Here is a 15,938-nt window from a genome sequence, read left to right as displayed (position 1 = left end):
ATGCCTAAAATCACAATCTAGCCCTGTGTAATCATTAGCGTTAAAACTCAATTTAAAATTAATAACCACTAGTGTGAAGAACTGAAACACAGTATTTTACTAGCTAGTTAAAACATAGTATTTAATCATGTCACTCATGCCTGGTACTCAATTAACCATTAGAAGTCCAAGCTACAGAAAGGTTGGGGGGAAAATTCATTTTATGGGGCTTCAGTGGCCTTGCATGGACACTAGATATAGCAAATCACTACAGGATAAGCTTTTCCTTTCACAAGCTGATCAAGAGTTAGCCAAATGCCAAAATCCTTATGTTTCAACATGAAAATAAGAAAATTATCCTGTACTAGCAAGATCAATTTATATCACTATTACCTATAGCTATAAGTGAACATTCCAGTAAAAGTGTAACCTCTAGCCATTCGTAACTATCAGAGGGTCCAAGACCTAAGGGACGCTTCAATGCATCATAGGGAAGATGTTCTCACAATCCCTCATAAATATGGGAATGCTGGCCATCTAAGTGCAATGAGTTGAACACACTCAAAATTTCTTAATCTTATAACTAGTATTTATTTTTGTTAATTTGGTCTCAACTCTAGGGAGTCTGTTTTCTTTTTTTAATAAGAAAAGAGAAAAAACTAGAACAGATCTCTGAAAACTAACATGATTGACTGGATATGTTTTTGGTCTCAATGCTTAATGTTAGCTTTTGTGAATGGTCCCAAATAAAATGTGAAATTAAATGTTCCTACTTTTAATTCAAAACATGACCATAGTAAATTGATTTATACAATGAGAATTATTTTCAGAACCAAAGTAGTATAAATTTCATGTTTGTTTTTAATCAATTTCAATATACATTAAAAAAGGAAAATATATACTCAAAAGATGCTACTTCTGATCCTTTTTATATAAGTAACAACATGAAATGTTCTATATTTTAAGATAAATCTGCAGAATTTGTCAAAAGAGTGTAACTAGATCTGAACTGCACATATGAATTTCTCTGATAAAAATCTATTGCTGCAATCTGTTTCACAAAATACACTGCCAGTTTCAACTATCTGTAAATAATAGTAATTTTATTTGGAGTACACTGTGCAAAACTTACTGACTCATCAATACCTTACCATCTAATAAGATTTAATCTTGATAAACAAAAATAAACTGATCATAACTTCAGTGAGACATAATGGAAGCCTGGTTTGTGTTAACAAAAATAAAAAAAACCCAAAACTCAGCACGAGCAAATTGCCATCTTTCCCAAATAAACTTCAGATATAGAGCTAATTAAACACATTCTCAGTTTTTAATGTTTCTGAAACTGATTAGCCAAGAAATTTGAATGAGTATTCTAAACATTCTGGAGTTGTAACCAAGCTTCACTCAGTGTAACTAAGGACAGAACCACTTTTACATACACCTTGTTCCTCCAGCTGGCCAGATCTACTGAGTTTACAACTCCATTGTACCAATGGACCAGCACAAAGTGGGTATAGTAGAAAGTTTATATTCAGTGGCCTTGGCAGATTAATTTTTTTTTCCATTTAAAGGAAAAGGATGGATTTGTGTTGGTAAACTCACTCTTCCTTAATCTCAGCAGATCTGATTTATTTCATAATCTGTGTAGCAACAGAGCACTGAATCAAACCTGAAATTTTTCAAAGCAATAGACCCAATGTCAATTGTTATAAAGTAACTCTCACTGAAATCAATAGGAAATGAATGTGTCTAACTGACAGCTGAACTTGGCTCCTTGCTAAAGTAGAGGTTGTGCACCTTGATTTGGAAGAAAATGCTGTGTGTGGGTGTGCAGTGAATCCCATTTTGCCATTTTCCTAATAAGGAAGAGCTCCCACTGTGACTTGTGTTGCCCACTACTAGAGGACACAATCAAATGTGAATAAAAGCAAATACAAAATATAAAGAGGAACAAAATCTGTATAGGGAGAGAAAATAACTACTGTTACACGATCCACAACAAAATACATTTTAAAGTAAACCTGACAATGGGTAACGAGGGTGTTCTTTACACCATCTTCTTCTAGTAATTCATTTATGGCAGAAAGAAAAATGACACAAGCATTGTGTCTACAATATGTCAATATGTCTACATTTCCTTTCTGGTAGGAATTCATTTACAAATGTAAAACCAAGACCAGAGTGGTGACAGGAACAAATAGTAGACAGGAATGAACAAACACCCCCATCCTCCTCCCTCTCTAATCCTGGTCTCAATCCAGTTGACAAGAAGGTACAGAATTGGCTACAATGAGTAACATCAATGGGTCTACTTAGTAGAAAGCACAATGCCAAATAATAATTTGCTATATGATCAGGCACTCAGTTCCCCCTTTCTAATGTATGCCAACATATTTTTCAATACACATGAACAAGTATTCAGAATCCTCTATTCAGTCTTAAATTTATATTTATTTACCCAATAAATGTAAACAAAATTTTCAGATTTGGGGCAATAATATGATCAACTATACCTACCTTTCAAAATGCTGTTTCATTTGTTTGCATGCATAGTAATTTCCATCCCTAAGACTCTGTGTCTTCAGAACATCAGAAAATGTTCCCTCACCTATTTTACCAATCGGTTTATATTCTAAAAACAAAAATATTTAAATTTTAAAATTTAAAAGTAAAATTTGTTGTAAACAGTAAATATTTTTATATTTATCCTTAGTTGATTTTCATTAAATTCTGTCTTTGCTGGGTGATTTTTCATATTACACTTTTGGTTGTGGTTCACATGTCAATCATTTGGGAAAAAAATTAAACTGAATTAGAGCAAATTGGGTTTTACTGCCCCATCCTACTGATCGTCATATTATTGATTGTACAACACAATCCCAGAGCACAAACTATGACCTCCCTGCTCTGTGACACAATACCTCTGCACATACAAGAGGCCTTTTTCCTGTCATAGCTAGGGCCCTACCAATTTCACAGCTGTGAAAAATGTGTCAAGGACTGTGAAATCAGCCCTCCTCCATGAAATCTGATCTCCCCTGCTGCTGGGAGCCCGAGGTTCCTAGCAGCTAGTCTGGCCACGCTGGGGAGGGAGAGGACGGCACTGCACAGCCGCCCATAGTGAGGAGATCAGATCCACCTCCAGAGACAGTGCAGAAATGAGGGTGGTATCATTATCCTGTCTCTGACCCAAACTATATTTCTCTTTCCTTAACTTACTCTACATGTACTTGATTGGTCCTGCTCCAGTAATACTGACTGTTCCATCAGCCAGTCTTCTTCATCCCCTCAAGTCCCCTCATTGCTTAGTGTCCCTCCAGATTCTGTCCTTGGTAATCTCATCTGCACCTATAGGTTCAATAACCATCTCCATCAGTGAACTGAAGGTAAACCAATTCATATCAGTTTCATGCTACTGTTACTGCTGGGGAAAGCTTATGAACAACAAAGGAAGCAGGCAGTGGAGTTAGAGAAGAATCCAAAAAGTAGAGACCAAGGGAGAGGTAAAGTAACAAAGACCTCTTTCCTCCCTCACACCCTCATACCCGACAGTAATCAAGGAGGCTATAGGAGACTTAGGGTACTGCGGCATTGCAGCTATGCTGCAGCAACAGTGTAGTATAGACACACACGCAGCTAGAGCAACAGGGGTTTTTCCATCACTAGAGTGAATCCACCCTCTTGAGAGGCAGTAGCTAGGTCAACAGAAGAATTCTTCTGTCTACCTAGTGGTGTCTATATGGCAAAGGTTCTTAAACTGGAGGTCGTGACTGCCTGAGGGGTCACGAGGTTATTATGGGGGGGTCACAAGCTATCGCCCTTCACCCCCAAACCCCACTTTGCCTCCAGCATTCATAATAATGTTAAATATTTTTAAAGTGTTTTTAATATATAAGGGAGGTCACACTCCTAGGCTTGCTGTGTGAAAGGGGTCACCAATACAAAAGTTTGAGAACCACTGCTTATTGGGACTTAGGTCAGCTTAACTACAGACAGGACTACACTTAAAATGCTGCAGTGATATGGCTGCAGCAGCGCATCTGCACCACGATAGTGCTTCAGTGAAGATGCTACTATGCTGAAGAAAGAGCTTCTCCTGTCAGCATAGTTAATCCATCACTGTGAGAGGTGGTAGCAGAAGCCCTCCTATCGACATAGTGCTGTCTACACTGGGAGTTAGGTTGATATAATTGTGTTGCTCGGGGTGTGGAGTTTTCACACCCCTGAGTGATACAGTTAGGTCAACTTAAGTTTAGGTCTGGACCAGGCCATAGAGTAGTGGAGACATACCCTTCTCCTTAAAGCATCCAGGAATCTTTGCTGGGGCAGAAGTGACTGCAAGCTCTTTCTACTGTCCAGAAGCTGGATGGTGGATCTTCACATTTCAGATACGTACCAGCAACTCAGGTGTCATCTTCAGTTCTTTTCTACTAGCCAACCTTCATATCCACTCTTGCAATGAATGCTTCTTCTTTTATTAATATCATTTAAAATCTGCCCTTTCCTCATTACCAAGGTTCTCTTTCACTTCTCATCTTTATTACTGTGACCTTCCCCTCTACAACCTTTCCTATTTTCCAGTCTAACAGTGGCACTTCGGATAAAATCATCTCTCTCTCCTATCACTCTTATCATTTGCTCTTTAAGTTCCTTCTAAGACTCTCCTTTCTCTTCCCTCATGCTGCTCTTATGTTTGAAACACTACTTCTGTACACTAGACCCTCTTTAAAGCTCAATTCTTCCAGAAATCTATTCTTCCTGTTCATCACCACCATATTCTGCTCCCTCTCTCTCTCTCCTGTACTGCTGTCTTTTACTATTTTCTTGTTGGATTTAGATGGTAAGATCTTCAGTGCAAGACACAGGCCTGTTTATAAAATGTCAAGTACACTTTCTAATGCTATGTATTAATATAAACAGTCCTTGCTCATGAAGTACTTTACAAGTCAGGAACAGAATCTCAAAAACCAGTATAGGAGAGCACCAAAACCCATCACAAAGACACCAAATCAGGAATAATATGCTGAGGTGGCAGAATCCTGTTCAGAAGCCTGATTGCTAATATTTTATAACCCATAAGAACCATTGATTTATTCATTGGAGCAAGAGAAGTGAAACCTGAGTCTCCTACATCCCAGATGTGTACCCTAACCCCGGGCTACATAGTCATTCTCTCTCTTAGGCCCAGTGAATATTTAAGTAATTATACACAGTGGAACAGTTTCAACAAAAAGAGAGAGAGCTCCAGCCCTGATTTAGACACCTAAATCCCTTTTAGGGACAGAGACCCCTCTCCTCAGCATTTCCTACTGGCTAGTTTAGGTGTCTCTCTGCTCAGCATGTTGGCTTTTGTGGATTCCATTCTTAGGCACTTAACTCTCCCCATGCATTGTACAGAGAGTCTAGATACCTAAATCAGGGCTGTGGATTGCACTAAATGGCAAGGTACCAAGAAAGTTTGGCACTGAGCATTGAAGCACCTAAGTCCCTTTTACTCTAGTCCTAAGCAATTTAAGAGCACAAATCCCATTGACGTCAAACTGAAAGCCTTGATTGAGGAGAATATCCTGGTCAAAGAATTGTTTTACTTGTGGAAGTTCATAATGTTGGAAGGTGGTGTTGGTTGCCAACAGTAGGGCTATTTGGTTATCTGAGTTTACAGTGGTGTCAAAAGAACGATGTTAGAGGACGTAAACCTGACTTTTCGGTACAGATTAGCATTTTAAATGTGAAACTTTCAGTAGGAAAAAATCTCTATAAAGCCTCAAATTCTACTAATAATTAGGAAACAAGTATAAAACTTGGGGTATGGAATGGTTTCCATATAAGGAAAGATTAATAAGACTAGGACTTTTCAGCTTGGAAAAGAAACGGCTAAGGGGAGATATGATTGAGGTCTACAAAATCATGACTGGTGTAGAGGAAGTAGATAAGGAAGTGTTGTTTCTTACTTCTCATAAACACAAGAACTAAGGGTCACCAAATGAAATTAATAGGCATCAGGTTTAAAACAAATAAAAAAAAGTATTCTTCACACACCGCACAGTCAACCTGTGGAACTCCTTGCCAGAGAATGTTGTGAAGGCCAAGACTATAACAGGGTTAAAAAGAGAACTAGATAAATTCATGGAGGATAGATCCATCAATGGCTATTAGCAAGGATGGGCAGGAATGGTGTCCCTAGCCTCTTTTTGCCAGAAGCTGGGAATGAGCGAGAGGGGTGGATCACTTTGATGATTACCTGTTCTGTTCATTCTCTCTGGGGCACCTGGCCACTGTTGTAAGACAGGATACTGGGCTAGATGTACCTTTGGTCTGACCGAATAGGGCTATTCTTATGTTCCTAAAACATCCACATTAACAACTTAAGACTTTAAAATGGAAAAAAAAGTAGAGAACTAGAAGTGTTTTTTTTAAATGATTTTTTACTTCAATAATTTTTTTTAAAATGTAAATCAAATTTTTATTTAAACATCATTTTTATCCACACTGATGTATACAATATTTAGAACAGAAAGGGCCTAATCCCCAATTAGGAATTGATTTCAGTAGCATCTATAACAAACAAGACACTTTTTAGACATATAAGAAAGGATGTTCCTGTTTCAAGAAGTTCGCAGTTTCAGGATAGACCAAAAGGCAGACAGAAGTCAAGGAAGGAAAACAAAATGATTTTCTATACAAATTAACAAAATATGCTATCGGTAGCATGGAAGAAGTGGATTTCTAAGAGTGAGAAAGTAGAAGTCTTGCAGAGATTCAGGGAGGTCTAACAATGCAGAGGTGGCCATATGAAAGACACAGAGATGATTGTTCAACATTGACAAATCTGCAGTTGAGGGTGAGAATACTGGAGGGGTAGAGATGCCATAAAGTTCAACAAGCAAGGATAAGTAGGGAGGAGCAGAATTAAATAGAGCCTTGAAGGGAGTGATTAACAGTTTAAACATAACTGTGGATGGAGAGCAAGTGTAGGAATTCAGAGAGGGTAGTAATGTGATCAAATTAACAGCAAGGAAGATTATTTTAGTAGCTGCAGTTTGAATTGGGAGACGATATAGGAGGATACTGCAGTAGTCAAGGTGGGATACAGTGAGGAACTAAACCAGAAATTTGGGTGTGGAGATGGAAAGAAAAGGATGGAGCATGGAGATAGACTCATAGACTCTAGGACTGGAAGGGACCTCGAGAGGTCATCGAGTCCAGTCCCCTGCCCTCATGGCAGGACCAAATACTGTCTAGACCATCCCTAATAGACATTTATCTAACCTACTCTTAAATATCTCCAGAGATGGAGATTCCACAACTTCCCTAGGCAATCTATTCCAGTGTTTAACTACCCTGACAGTTAGGAACTTTTTCCTAATGTCCAACCTAAATCTCCCTTGCTGCAGTTTAAGCCCATTGCTTCTTGTTCTATCATTGGAGGCTAAGGTGAACAAGTTTTCTCCCTCCTCCTGATGACACCCCTTTAGATACCTGAAAACTGCTATCATGTCCTCTCTCAGTCTTCTCTTTTCCAAACTAAACAAACCCAATTCCTTCAGCCTTCCTTCATAGGTCATGTTCTCAAGACCTTTAATCATTCTTGTTGCTCTTCTCTGGACCCTCTCCAATTTCTCCACATCTTTCTTGAAATGCGGTGCCCAGAACTGGACACAATACTCCAGTTGAGGCCTAACCAGCGCAGAGTAAAGCGGAAGAATGACTTTTCGTATCTTGTTTACAACACACCTGTTAATGCATCCCAGAATCACGTTTGCTTTTTTTGCAACAGTATCACACTGTTGACTCATATTAAGCTTGTGGTCTACTATGACCCCTAGATCTCTTTCTGCCATACTCCTTCCTAGACAGTCTCTTCCCATTCTGTATGTGTGAAACTGATTGTTCCTTCCTAGGTGGAGCACTTTGCATTTATCTTTATTGAACTTCATCCTGTTTACCTCAGACCATTTCTCCAATTTGTCCAGATCATTTTGAATTTTGACCCTGTCCTCCAAAGCAGTTGCAATCCCTCCCAGTTTGGTATCGTCCGCAAACTTAATAAGCGTACTTTCTATGCCAACATGTAAATCGTTGATGAAGATATTGAACAGAACTGGTCCCAAAACAGACCCCTGCGGAACCCCACTTGTTATACCTTTCCAGCAGGATTGGGAGCCATTAACAACTACTCTCTGAGTACGGTTATCCAGCCAGTTATGCACCCACCTTATAGTAGCCCCATCTAAATTGTACTTTCCTAGTTTATCTATAAGAATATCATGCGAGACCGTATCAAATGCCTTACTAAAGTCTAGGTATATCACATCCACCGCTTCTCCCTTATCCACAAGGCTCGTTATCCTATCAAAGAACGCTATCAGACTAGTTTGACACGATTTGTTCTTTACAAATCCATGCTGGCTATTCCCTATCACCTTACCACCTTCCAAGTGTTTGCAGATGATTTCTTTGATTACCTGCTCCATTATCTTCCCTGGCACAGAAGTTAAACTAACTGTCTGTAGTTTCCTGGGTTGTTTTTATTTCCCTTTTTATAGATGGGCACTATATTTGCCCCCTTCCAGTCTTCTGGAATCTCCCCCGTCTCCCATGATTTCCCAAAGATAATAGCTAGAGGCTCAGATACCTCTTCTATTAACTCCTTGAGTATTCTAGGAATATGTTAAGATGTTAAGAAGGAAGACGCTGTAGGCCAAGAGAAAGGTATAAATTAAAAATTCATCCCATGTTCAGTGTAAGTAATAAAGAGAATGGTGGTGGTGCCAACAGTGATAAAAAAGGGGGAAGAAGAGGTTTGTGAGGAAAGTTTAAGAGATTGTTTGGGGCCATGTTCAGTTTAAATGGATAAGATAACATATCTCTCTGACATTTCCTCTGGGATATTAGATGGGATTGTTTAGAAAGAGACAGATCAATGGTAGAGAGAAAGTTTTGAAAGTCATCAGCACGGAGTTGATATTTGAAACCATGTAAGGAGAAGATATTGTCCAGGGACAGCATGTAAAGTGAGACGATCAAAGGGCCAAGGGCAGAACCTGATGAAGCAATGACTGGACAAGTAGGAGGAAAACCAGAAGAGGACAGTATCTCAAAAGCCAATGAGGGCAAAAAGCCAAGGAAAAGATGATCAACAGCATCAGAACCAACTGAGAGGTTGAGGTGGGTCTTGTGGTGCTCCTTTACTAATATTAGTAATCAGAGGGCAGGTCCTTCCCCCAGCTACTTATCTCCCTCATATATCTTTGCATAGTAGGATCTGTTGCCCCTTCCACCAACTCATAGTCCAATATGCATATTCCATCCCCATCTCAATAGCAGGGCCATTTCTGTTCCAAATGGATCTGACACTGGAGCCTAGTCCTCCACATAGGGTGCCCCACTCACACATAATAGAAGTGGGGCACAAGCCCCTCATGCATCCCCCCACAGCAAGACTTAGACAACCCCTCACCTTCGTCCTCACACAGTATCTCCATTCTCCCTGCCCTAGGAGGGTCTGCTTCCTGCCACAGGACCCACTGTCGACCTCCGGCGATCCCGCTCCCACTTACAATCCTGCCTGCTGCACCCCGGAAGCGTCTTCTCTCCACAGAGAAACTGTCCTTCCCCACAGAAGCACCTGCCCTGCCGGGACCCTCCCCACAGCGGGAGGCCCGCTCCCGCAGCCCACGGGGAGGCTCCCGCCCCTCACACCGCCCCCGGGCCCAGTAACTCTCCGCCCTTACTGTTCATCCTGCGGCTTCTCAGCGGTGTGGGGACGGAGAGGGAAAGGCTGAGGCCTTCTCTGCAGCGCCCACCCCTCCCAGCAGAGCTGTCAGCGCGCCATGTTGTATTCCCGTCACCCTGGCAACCGCGCAGGCTCAGATTCCAGCCCAGAAACGGCCTAGTCAGCCCCATCCGCCCACAAAGCCGCGCAAGCGCAATGCAGCTGCCTCTCCTGGCACGCAAGCGCAATGCAGTCTCCTTCTTCTCCCGTGGTGGGAGATTACGGTCTGTACCCTCAGAATCGCGCAGCTACTTAGGACGCCGTTAGCGCAGGCGTAGCAACCCTCTCCCTTTCTCTGTTCTCCCTACCCGTCCTTGGCAGATGATGCACAGTGGCAAACCAGAATCTTGTACCCTCACGCTCCGCCTGCGCATGTGCAGTAGAGACTCGTCAGTCTGTGACTGTTGGGAAAACGCAGTAGGGATTTGTGTTCCCAGGTTTCCAAGCTCTGAGGGCCGGGCAGGTGCCCTGCCCCTGAGGAGGCTCCTTATGGGTGGGCTGGGCCCGGGAGCAGGATTAGGTTAGGCTGGCTCTACCTGGGCAGCCCCGCAGGACTGGGGGGGGGGTCTTCTCAGGGTGCCCCAAGCCTGGGAGGGGAGGAGAATTAGAGCGGGGGCGGTGTGCTCAGGGAGGACGCGGAGCAGAGGTGAGCTGGGGTGGGGAGCCCTGTGGCAGCTTGCCCCGCCCCGCCCTGAGGCAACCCTGCAGCAGCTCCCCACCCCCCGGCCCAGGGAGCCGTGTGGCATCTCCCCACCGCAGCTCACCTCTGCTCCACATCCTCCCCAAGCACACCAGCCCCTGCTCTAATTCTCCTTCCAGGGCTTGTGGTGCCAAACAGCTAATTGGCGCTGCAAGCCTGAGAGGCAGGAGAAGTGGAGCAGCAGCCATGTGCTTGGGGAGGAACCACTGTAAAAAAAAAATTGAGGACACTGCTTTTTGGCACCCTCAAATCTTGGCGCCCTAGGCAACTGCCTAGTTTGCATTAATGGTAGCACCAGACCTGGGTCTTCGCAAGGCAGGGGAAGGTCACACTGCTCAGCGATGTCTTAACGCAGGGGTAGTCAATTATTTTTTGTCAAGGTCTAGACTTCAGAGGAACATTTTTTTCACACCACAATAACAATAATGATGATAATCAGTAAATAAAAAGATTTCACAGTCATTTCAAAAGTGTCTGGTGTTCCAGATTTGGCCCGTGGTCCACCTATTGACTACTCCTGGTCAAGTCCTTTGCTGAGGCAGATACGGTCTAGATAACTGCAGTAATACAGCCCAGGCCCTCACCACAGTCTGGCTTGCTGTACTCTTACACAATGAAAACTCTCTTGAGTCACCTTTGTGGTGAATTGTATTTCTCCGTGCCCGCATTGTCTGTAGGCTGCTTTGTCTACAATAGGCTGTGATCCTGCACTGTTCACCTGGGCCCCTACATCCTCACAAATTCCTATGTCGTCTTTGGAGTGACTGCTGCAAGAGTCTGCTTGTCTCTCTTCCCACCAGAAGTTGGTCAAATAAAAGATATTACCTCACTCACCTTGTCTCTATAACACTTAACATTTGTAATTGCCTGAGTAGTCCCTTTACAGGAGCAGGATTGTAAATGCATCTTGTTATGCATTTCTGTAAAGCCCCATGCTTGCCTATGATAGTACAAATAAACATTTTTTTATTTTAAATAAAGCTATAGAAACAAAGTATTATAAAACACACACACACACCTCAGTGTAACTGTAAAACAGTTTGTGAAAAGTGGGGCTTACTGGGAGAATTCCACAGAAATTATATATATTCAAACTTGCAGAATTATTTGGCCCTTTCACACATGTTCTTGTAGAAACCAGTGACTTAGGCTTGTATTTTTTTAACAGTACTAGTGTATCAGTATTGTGTTTTCAGTTAAAAATGTAAAAGTCTAATACAAATTTGAAATATGAAGTTTTAATGGTAAGTTTTAAAAGTTTTAAGGTAACAAGTCTTGTGGATGTGGGGGAGAGTGGTAGATGTAGTATATCATGACTTTAGTTAGGTTTTGATACTGTCTCGCATGACCTTCTCATAAACAAACTAGGGAAATACAACCTAGGTGGAGTTAATATAAGGTGAGTGCATAATTAGTTGGAAAACTGTTCCCAGAGAAAAGAACAGGAGTACTTATGACACCTTAGAGACTAACAAATTTATTTGAGCATAAGCTTTTGTGGGCTATAGCCCACTTCATCGGATGCATGTTCCCAGAGAGTAGTTATCAGTCAAGCTGGAAGGCATATCAAGCCTTGCATATCAAGTCTTGCAGGGTCCTGCAGGGATCAGTTCTGAGTCCAGTTCTGTCCAGTATCTTCATCAGTGATTTAGATAATGGCATAGAGTACACTTACAATTTTTAATGAGAAGTCCTTGTGGCACCTTAGAGACTAACAGATTTATTTGGGCATAAGCTTTCATGGGCTATAACCCACTTCATCAAATGCATGGAGTGAAAAATACAGTAGGAAGATATAAATATACAGCACATGAAAAGGTGGGAGTTGCCCTACCAAGTGGGGGGTAGGCGCTAAGGAGGCCAATTCAGTCAGGGCAGATGTGGCCCATTCCCAACAGTTAACAAGAAGTTGTGAGTATCTGTGAGCCACATCCACCATGATTGAATTGGCCTCATTAACACTACAAAAAGTCATTTTCCCTCTGTTGATATTCCCAAATAAATCTGTTAGTCTCTAAGGTGCCACAAGGACTCCTCATTGTTTTTGCTGATACAGACTAACATGACTATCCCTCTGAAACCTGTCACTTATAATTTTTGCAGAGAATACCGAGCTAAGAGCGGTTGCAAATATCTTGAAGGATAGGATTAAGATTTGGAATAAGCTGGACAAACTGGAGAAATGGTTTTAAGTTAATTAGGATGAAATTCAATAAGGACAAATGCAAAGTACTCCATTTAGGAAGGAACAATCAGTTGCACACATACAAAATGGGAAATGACTATGTAAGAAGGAGTACTGCGTAAAGGGATCTGGCATCATAGTGGATCACAAGCTCAATATGAGTCAACAGCATGGGCGCCAACTTTCTCTGGCGCTGATGGGTGCCCGTGCCTCCCCTACCCCTTTCCCCACCCATGGCCCTGCTCTGACTCCACCCCATCCTGGCCCCGCCGCCATTCCAACCCTATACCCAATGTCCCCGCCCTAACTCCGTCCCCTCCCTGCCCCTATTGGATCTCTTCCCCAAATCCCCTCCACGGCCCTGCCTCTCCCCCAGCACACCACACCCCCCCTCCTCCTCCCTCCCTCCCTGCCCCGCAAATCAGCTGTTTCACAGTGCAAGTGCTGGAAGGGAGGGGGGAGAAGCAGGATGCAGCGGCACGCTTGCTGAGGAGGCGGAGGCAGAGGTGAGTTGGAGCAGGGGGGCGGGGCAAGGCCACAGGGAGCTGCTGGTGGGTGCTGAGCACCCACAAATTTTTTCCCGTGGGTGCTCCCCAGTCAACAGTGTAACACTGTTGCAAAAAAGCAAACATATTCTGGCATGTATTAGCAAGAGTGTTGTAAGCAAGACATGAGAAATAATTCTTCCCCTCTACTCCATGATGATACAGCCTCAACTGGAGTATTGTGTCCAGATCTGGGCACCACGTTTCAGGAAAGATGTGGATAAATTGGAGAAAGTCCAGAGAAGAGCGACAAAAACTATTAAAGGTCTAGAAAACATGACTTATGAGCAGGGCCGCCCGGGGGAGGGGCAAGTGAGGCAATTTGCCCCAGGCCCTGGGCCCTGCAGGGGCCCCCACAAGAATGTTGGAGGCTCCCTCCTGCCTCCGCCTTCGCCTTCCCCCATCCTCCGGTGCCTCAGTGCGCCGCGTCCAGGAGTGGCCCTGGACAGCGCTGCAGTGGCCTCGCTTGGGCGGGGCCTGAGGTCCTCCTGCTTGGAGTCACGTGGTAAGGGGACAGGGTTGCGAGCTCCGGTGGGCCGAGCAGCAGGAGCTCGTGGATGTGGCTTGCTGAGGCTCTGGGAGTGGGGGAGATGGGGGTAAGCGGCAAGGTAAGCCCCTCTGAGCCTGGCACCCTGACCCCGTCCCCCCACAGTCCTGACCCCCAGCTCCGACCCCAGACCCTCTGAGCCAGGCACCCCCCAGGCCAGCTCCCCACAGCCCTGACCCCCAGCTCTGAGCCCAGCCCCTCTGAGCCGAGCACGCCCTGACCCAGAGCCCAACTCCCCACCCAGCCCTGGGTAACAGTAGCACCACCCCCAGGCAGCGACAGTCCATTTGCACCATCCATCACCATCACCCAGCGACAGCCCATTATGTAATTGCAAATTTATACATACCATTAAAGCATTTAATGTTTTTAAATCATGTATTTTGTGTATTTTCAAATTATTAAAAAATAATTTTTGAATGTATTTCACTGGTTATTTTTTACATTTCCAAATACATGTTACTATAGTATTGCAACTTTTTTTATGGAAGAGGCCCCCAAAATTGATTTGCCCCAGGCACCCTGAATCCTCTCGGCGGTCCTGCTTATGAGGGAAGATCAAAAAAATTGGGTTTGTTTAGTCTGGAAAAGAGAAGACAGAGGGGTCATAACAGTTTTCAAATATATAAAAAGTTGTTACAAGGAGGAGGGAGAAAAACTGTTGTTCTTAACTTCTGTGGATAGGACAAGAATCAATGGGCTTAAATTGCAGCAAGGGAGGTTTAGGTTATACATTAGGAAAAACTTCCTAACTGTCAAGGCAATTAAGTACTGGAATAAATTGCCTAAGGAGGTTGTGGAATATCTGTCATTGGGGGTCTTTAAGAGCAGGTTAAACAAACACCTGTCAGAAATGGTCAAATACTTCATTCTGCCTTGAGCACAGAGGACTGTACTAGAAGACCTCTCCGGGTCCCTTCCAGTCCTATGAATCGTTGCTACAGTCACATAACATTTCTGGTTAATGAACAATTTTAGAAGTATATTAAGTATATAGTACTATATAGATAGGTGCATATTTATTCAATAAATTAAATATAGCAACAATGATTAGATGTAAAGTGAGTACTACCTCCTCTTTTCAGAGTCATATTTAGGTAGGTATGTTAAGCCTACAGTTGATCCTTACCACCTGTCATTCACTGTGAACCTGCTAGGGGTCAAAGTGGTATGGCTGCAATCCAGTTAGAAGTTCATCAGCTTTGCCAGAGAACCTACAGCATTAGACAGAAAAATAGTGGATTTGATGCATGTACAGTAAACAGAATTACTGGTTTACTAACTTGCACTCCCCCTGTTGGTGGTTCTTTTTCTTGTTTGATGGCCTACGGAGCAATCTCACCTGAAAACTGCAAGATTTGCTGCAGGACTGACCATCTATAAATAATACAAGCTTATTTTAATGTAAAATAAATATATATTTTAAATAAACCCAAATGTTATAGAAAGAAAATAATATACATGACATATTTTACCAATGCAATATTTGTTTAAAAAGCAGTATGTAAAATAAGTGGGAATTAAAAATAAATAATAAATGGCAAAAGAAATATTTCGATTTAATGAAATAAAACTGGAGTCACTGTTAAAAAGCTATTTGAGGGGTATAACTTACTAGTTATGAATCTAGCCTGAATGAATGCGACCTCTGTCTGTTCGTACCTTAGGATTGTTGCTCCCACGTACTTATGGTCCCCAGTCTGAACCCTTTGGGCGGTTTTATGCAATAGCTGGCTCGAATATGCTTATTGAACCTAGAAGATCTGGAGTCTGGATCCCGAGAACTCTCTGTCGGGGTGGGAACTGAATACACAGTCTTGGGAAGGGACGATATTTAGACTCTACAGCAGGGATCGGCAACCTTTCAGAAGTTTTGTGCCGCGTTTTCATTTATTCACTCTAATTTAAGGTTCCGCATGCCAGTCATACATTTTAACGTTTTTAGGTCTCTTTCTAGAAGTCTATAATATATAACTAAACTATTGTTGTATGTAAAGTAAATAAGGATTTAAAAATGTTTAAGAAGCTTTATTTAAAACGCAGAGCCCCCTGGACTTGTGGTCAGGACCCAGGCAGTGTGAGTGCCACTGAAAATCAGCTCGTGTGCCTACTGCTGGTCTACAGTAAAATAGAAAGGGAGAAGTGACAACCATGGTATCTTTGTTATTCTTATAATGATCAGTGCAAGCTCATGAACACGAAGT

At 42.7% G+C, this 15,938-nt stretch overlaps 1 protein-coding gene across 7 annotated transcripts in view; it reads right to left on the bottom strand.

Moving 5' to 3' along the window:
* MOK (MOK protein kinase) overlaps positions 1-10,122 on the bottom strand; it is a 28,502-nt gene extending 18,380 nt beyond the window's left edge. For 3 of the 7 annotated variants that reach the window (XM_030558725.1, XM_030558731.1, XM_030558728.1), the window contains exons 1-2: positions 9,717-9,823; positions 2,500-2,614 (exon numbers count right to left, since the gene is read on the bottom strand). In XM_030558725.1, coding sequence (XP_030414585.1) covers positions 2,500-2,614; positions 9,717-9,723 — 122 coding nt within the window. In that variant the 5' untranslated portion in view covers positions 9,724-9,823. Of the gene's footprint in view, positions 1-2,499; positions 2,615-3,201; positions 3,331-9,716; positions 9,824-10,065 lie in introns of those variants that run through there. The other 4 variants (XM_030558729.1, XM_030558733.1, XM_030558730.1 and 1 more) reach the window with 3 other exon arrangements.
* Between the last annotated feature and the right edge of the window lie 5,816 nt (positions 10,123-15,938).

The sequence above is a fragment of the Gopherus evgoodei genome, chromosome 4, assembly GCF_007399415.2.
Source record: "Gopherus evgoodei ecotype Sinaloan lineage chromosome 4, rGopEvg1_v1.p, whole genome shotgun sequence".
Taxonomy (NCBI): Eukaryota; Metazoa; Chordata; order Testudines; family Testudinidae; genus Gopherus; species Gopherus evgoodei.
Note: the sequence above shows the minus strand (reverse complement) of the source record. Positions and strands in the feature narration are given on the sequence as shown.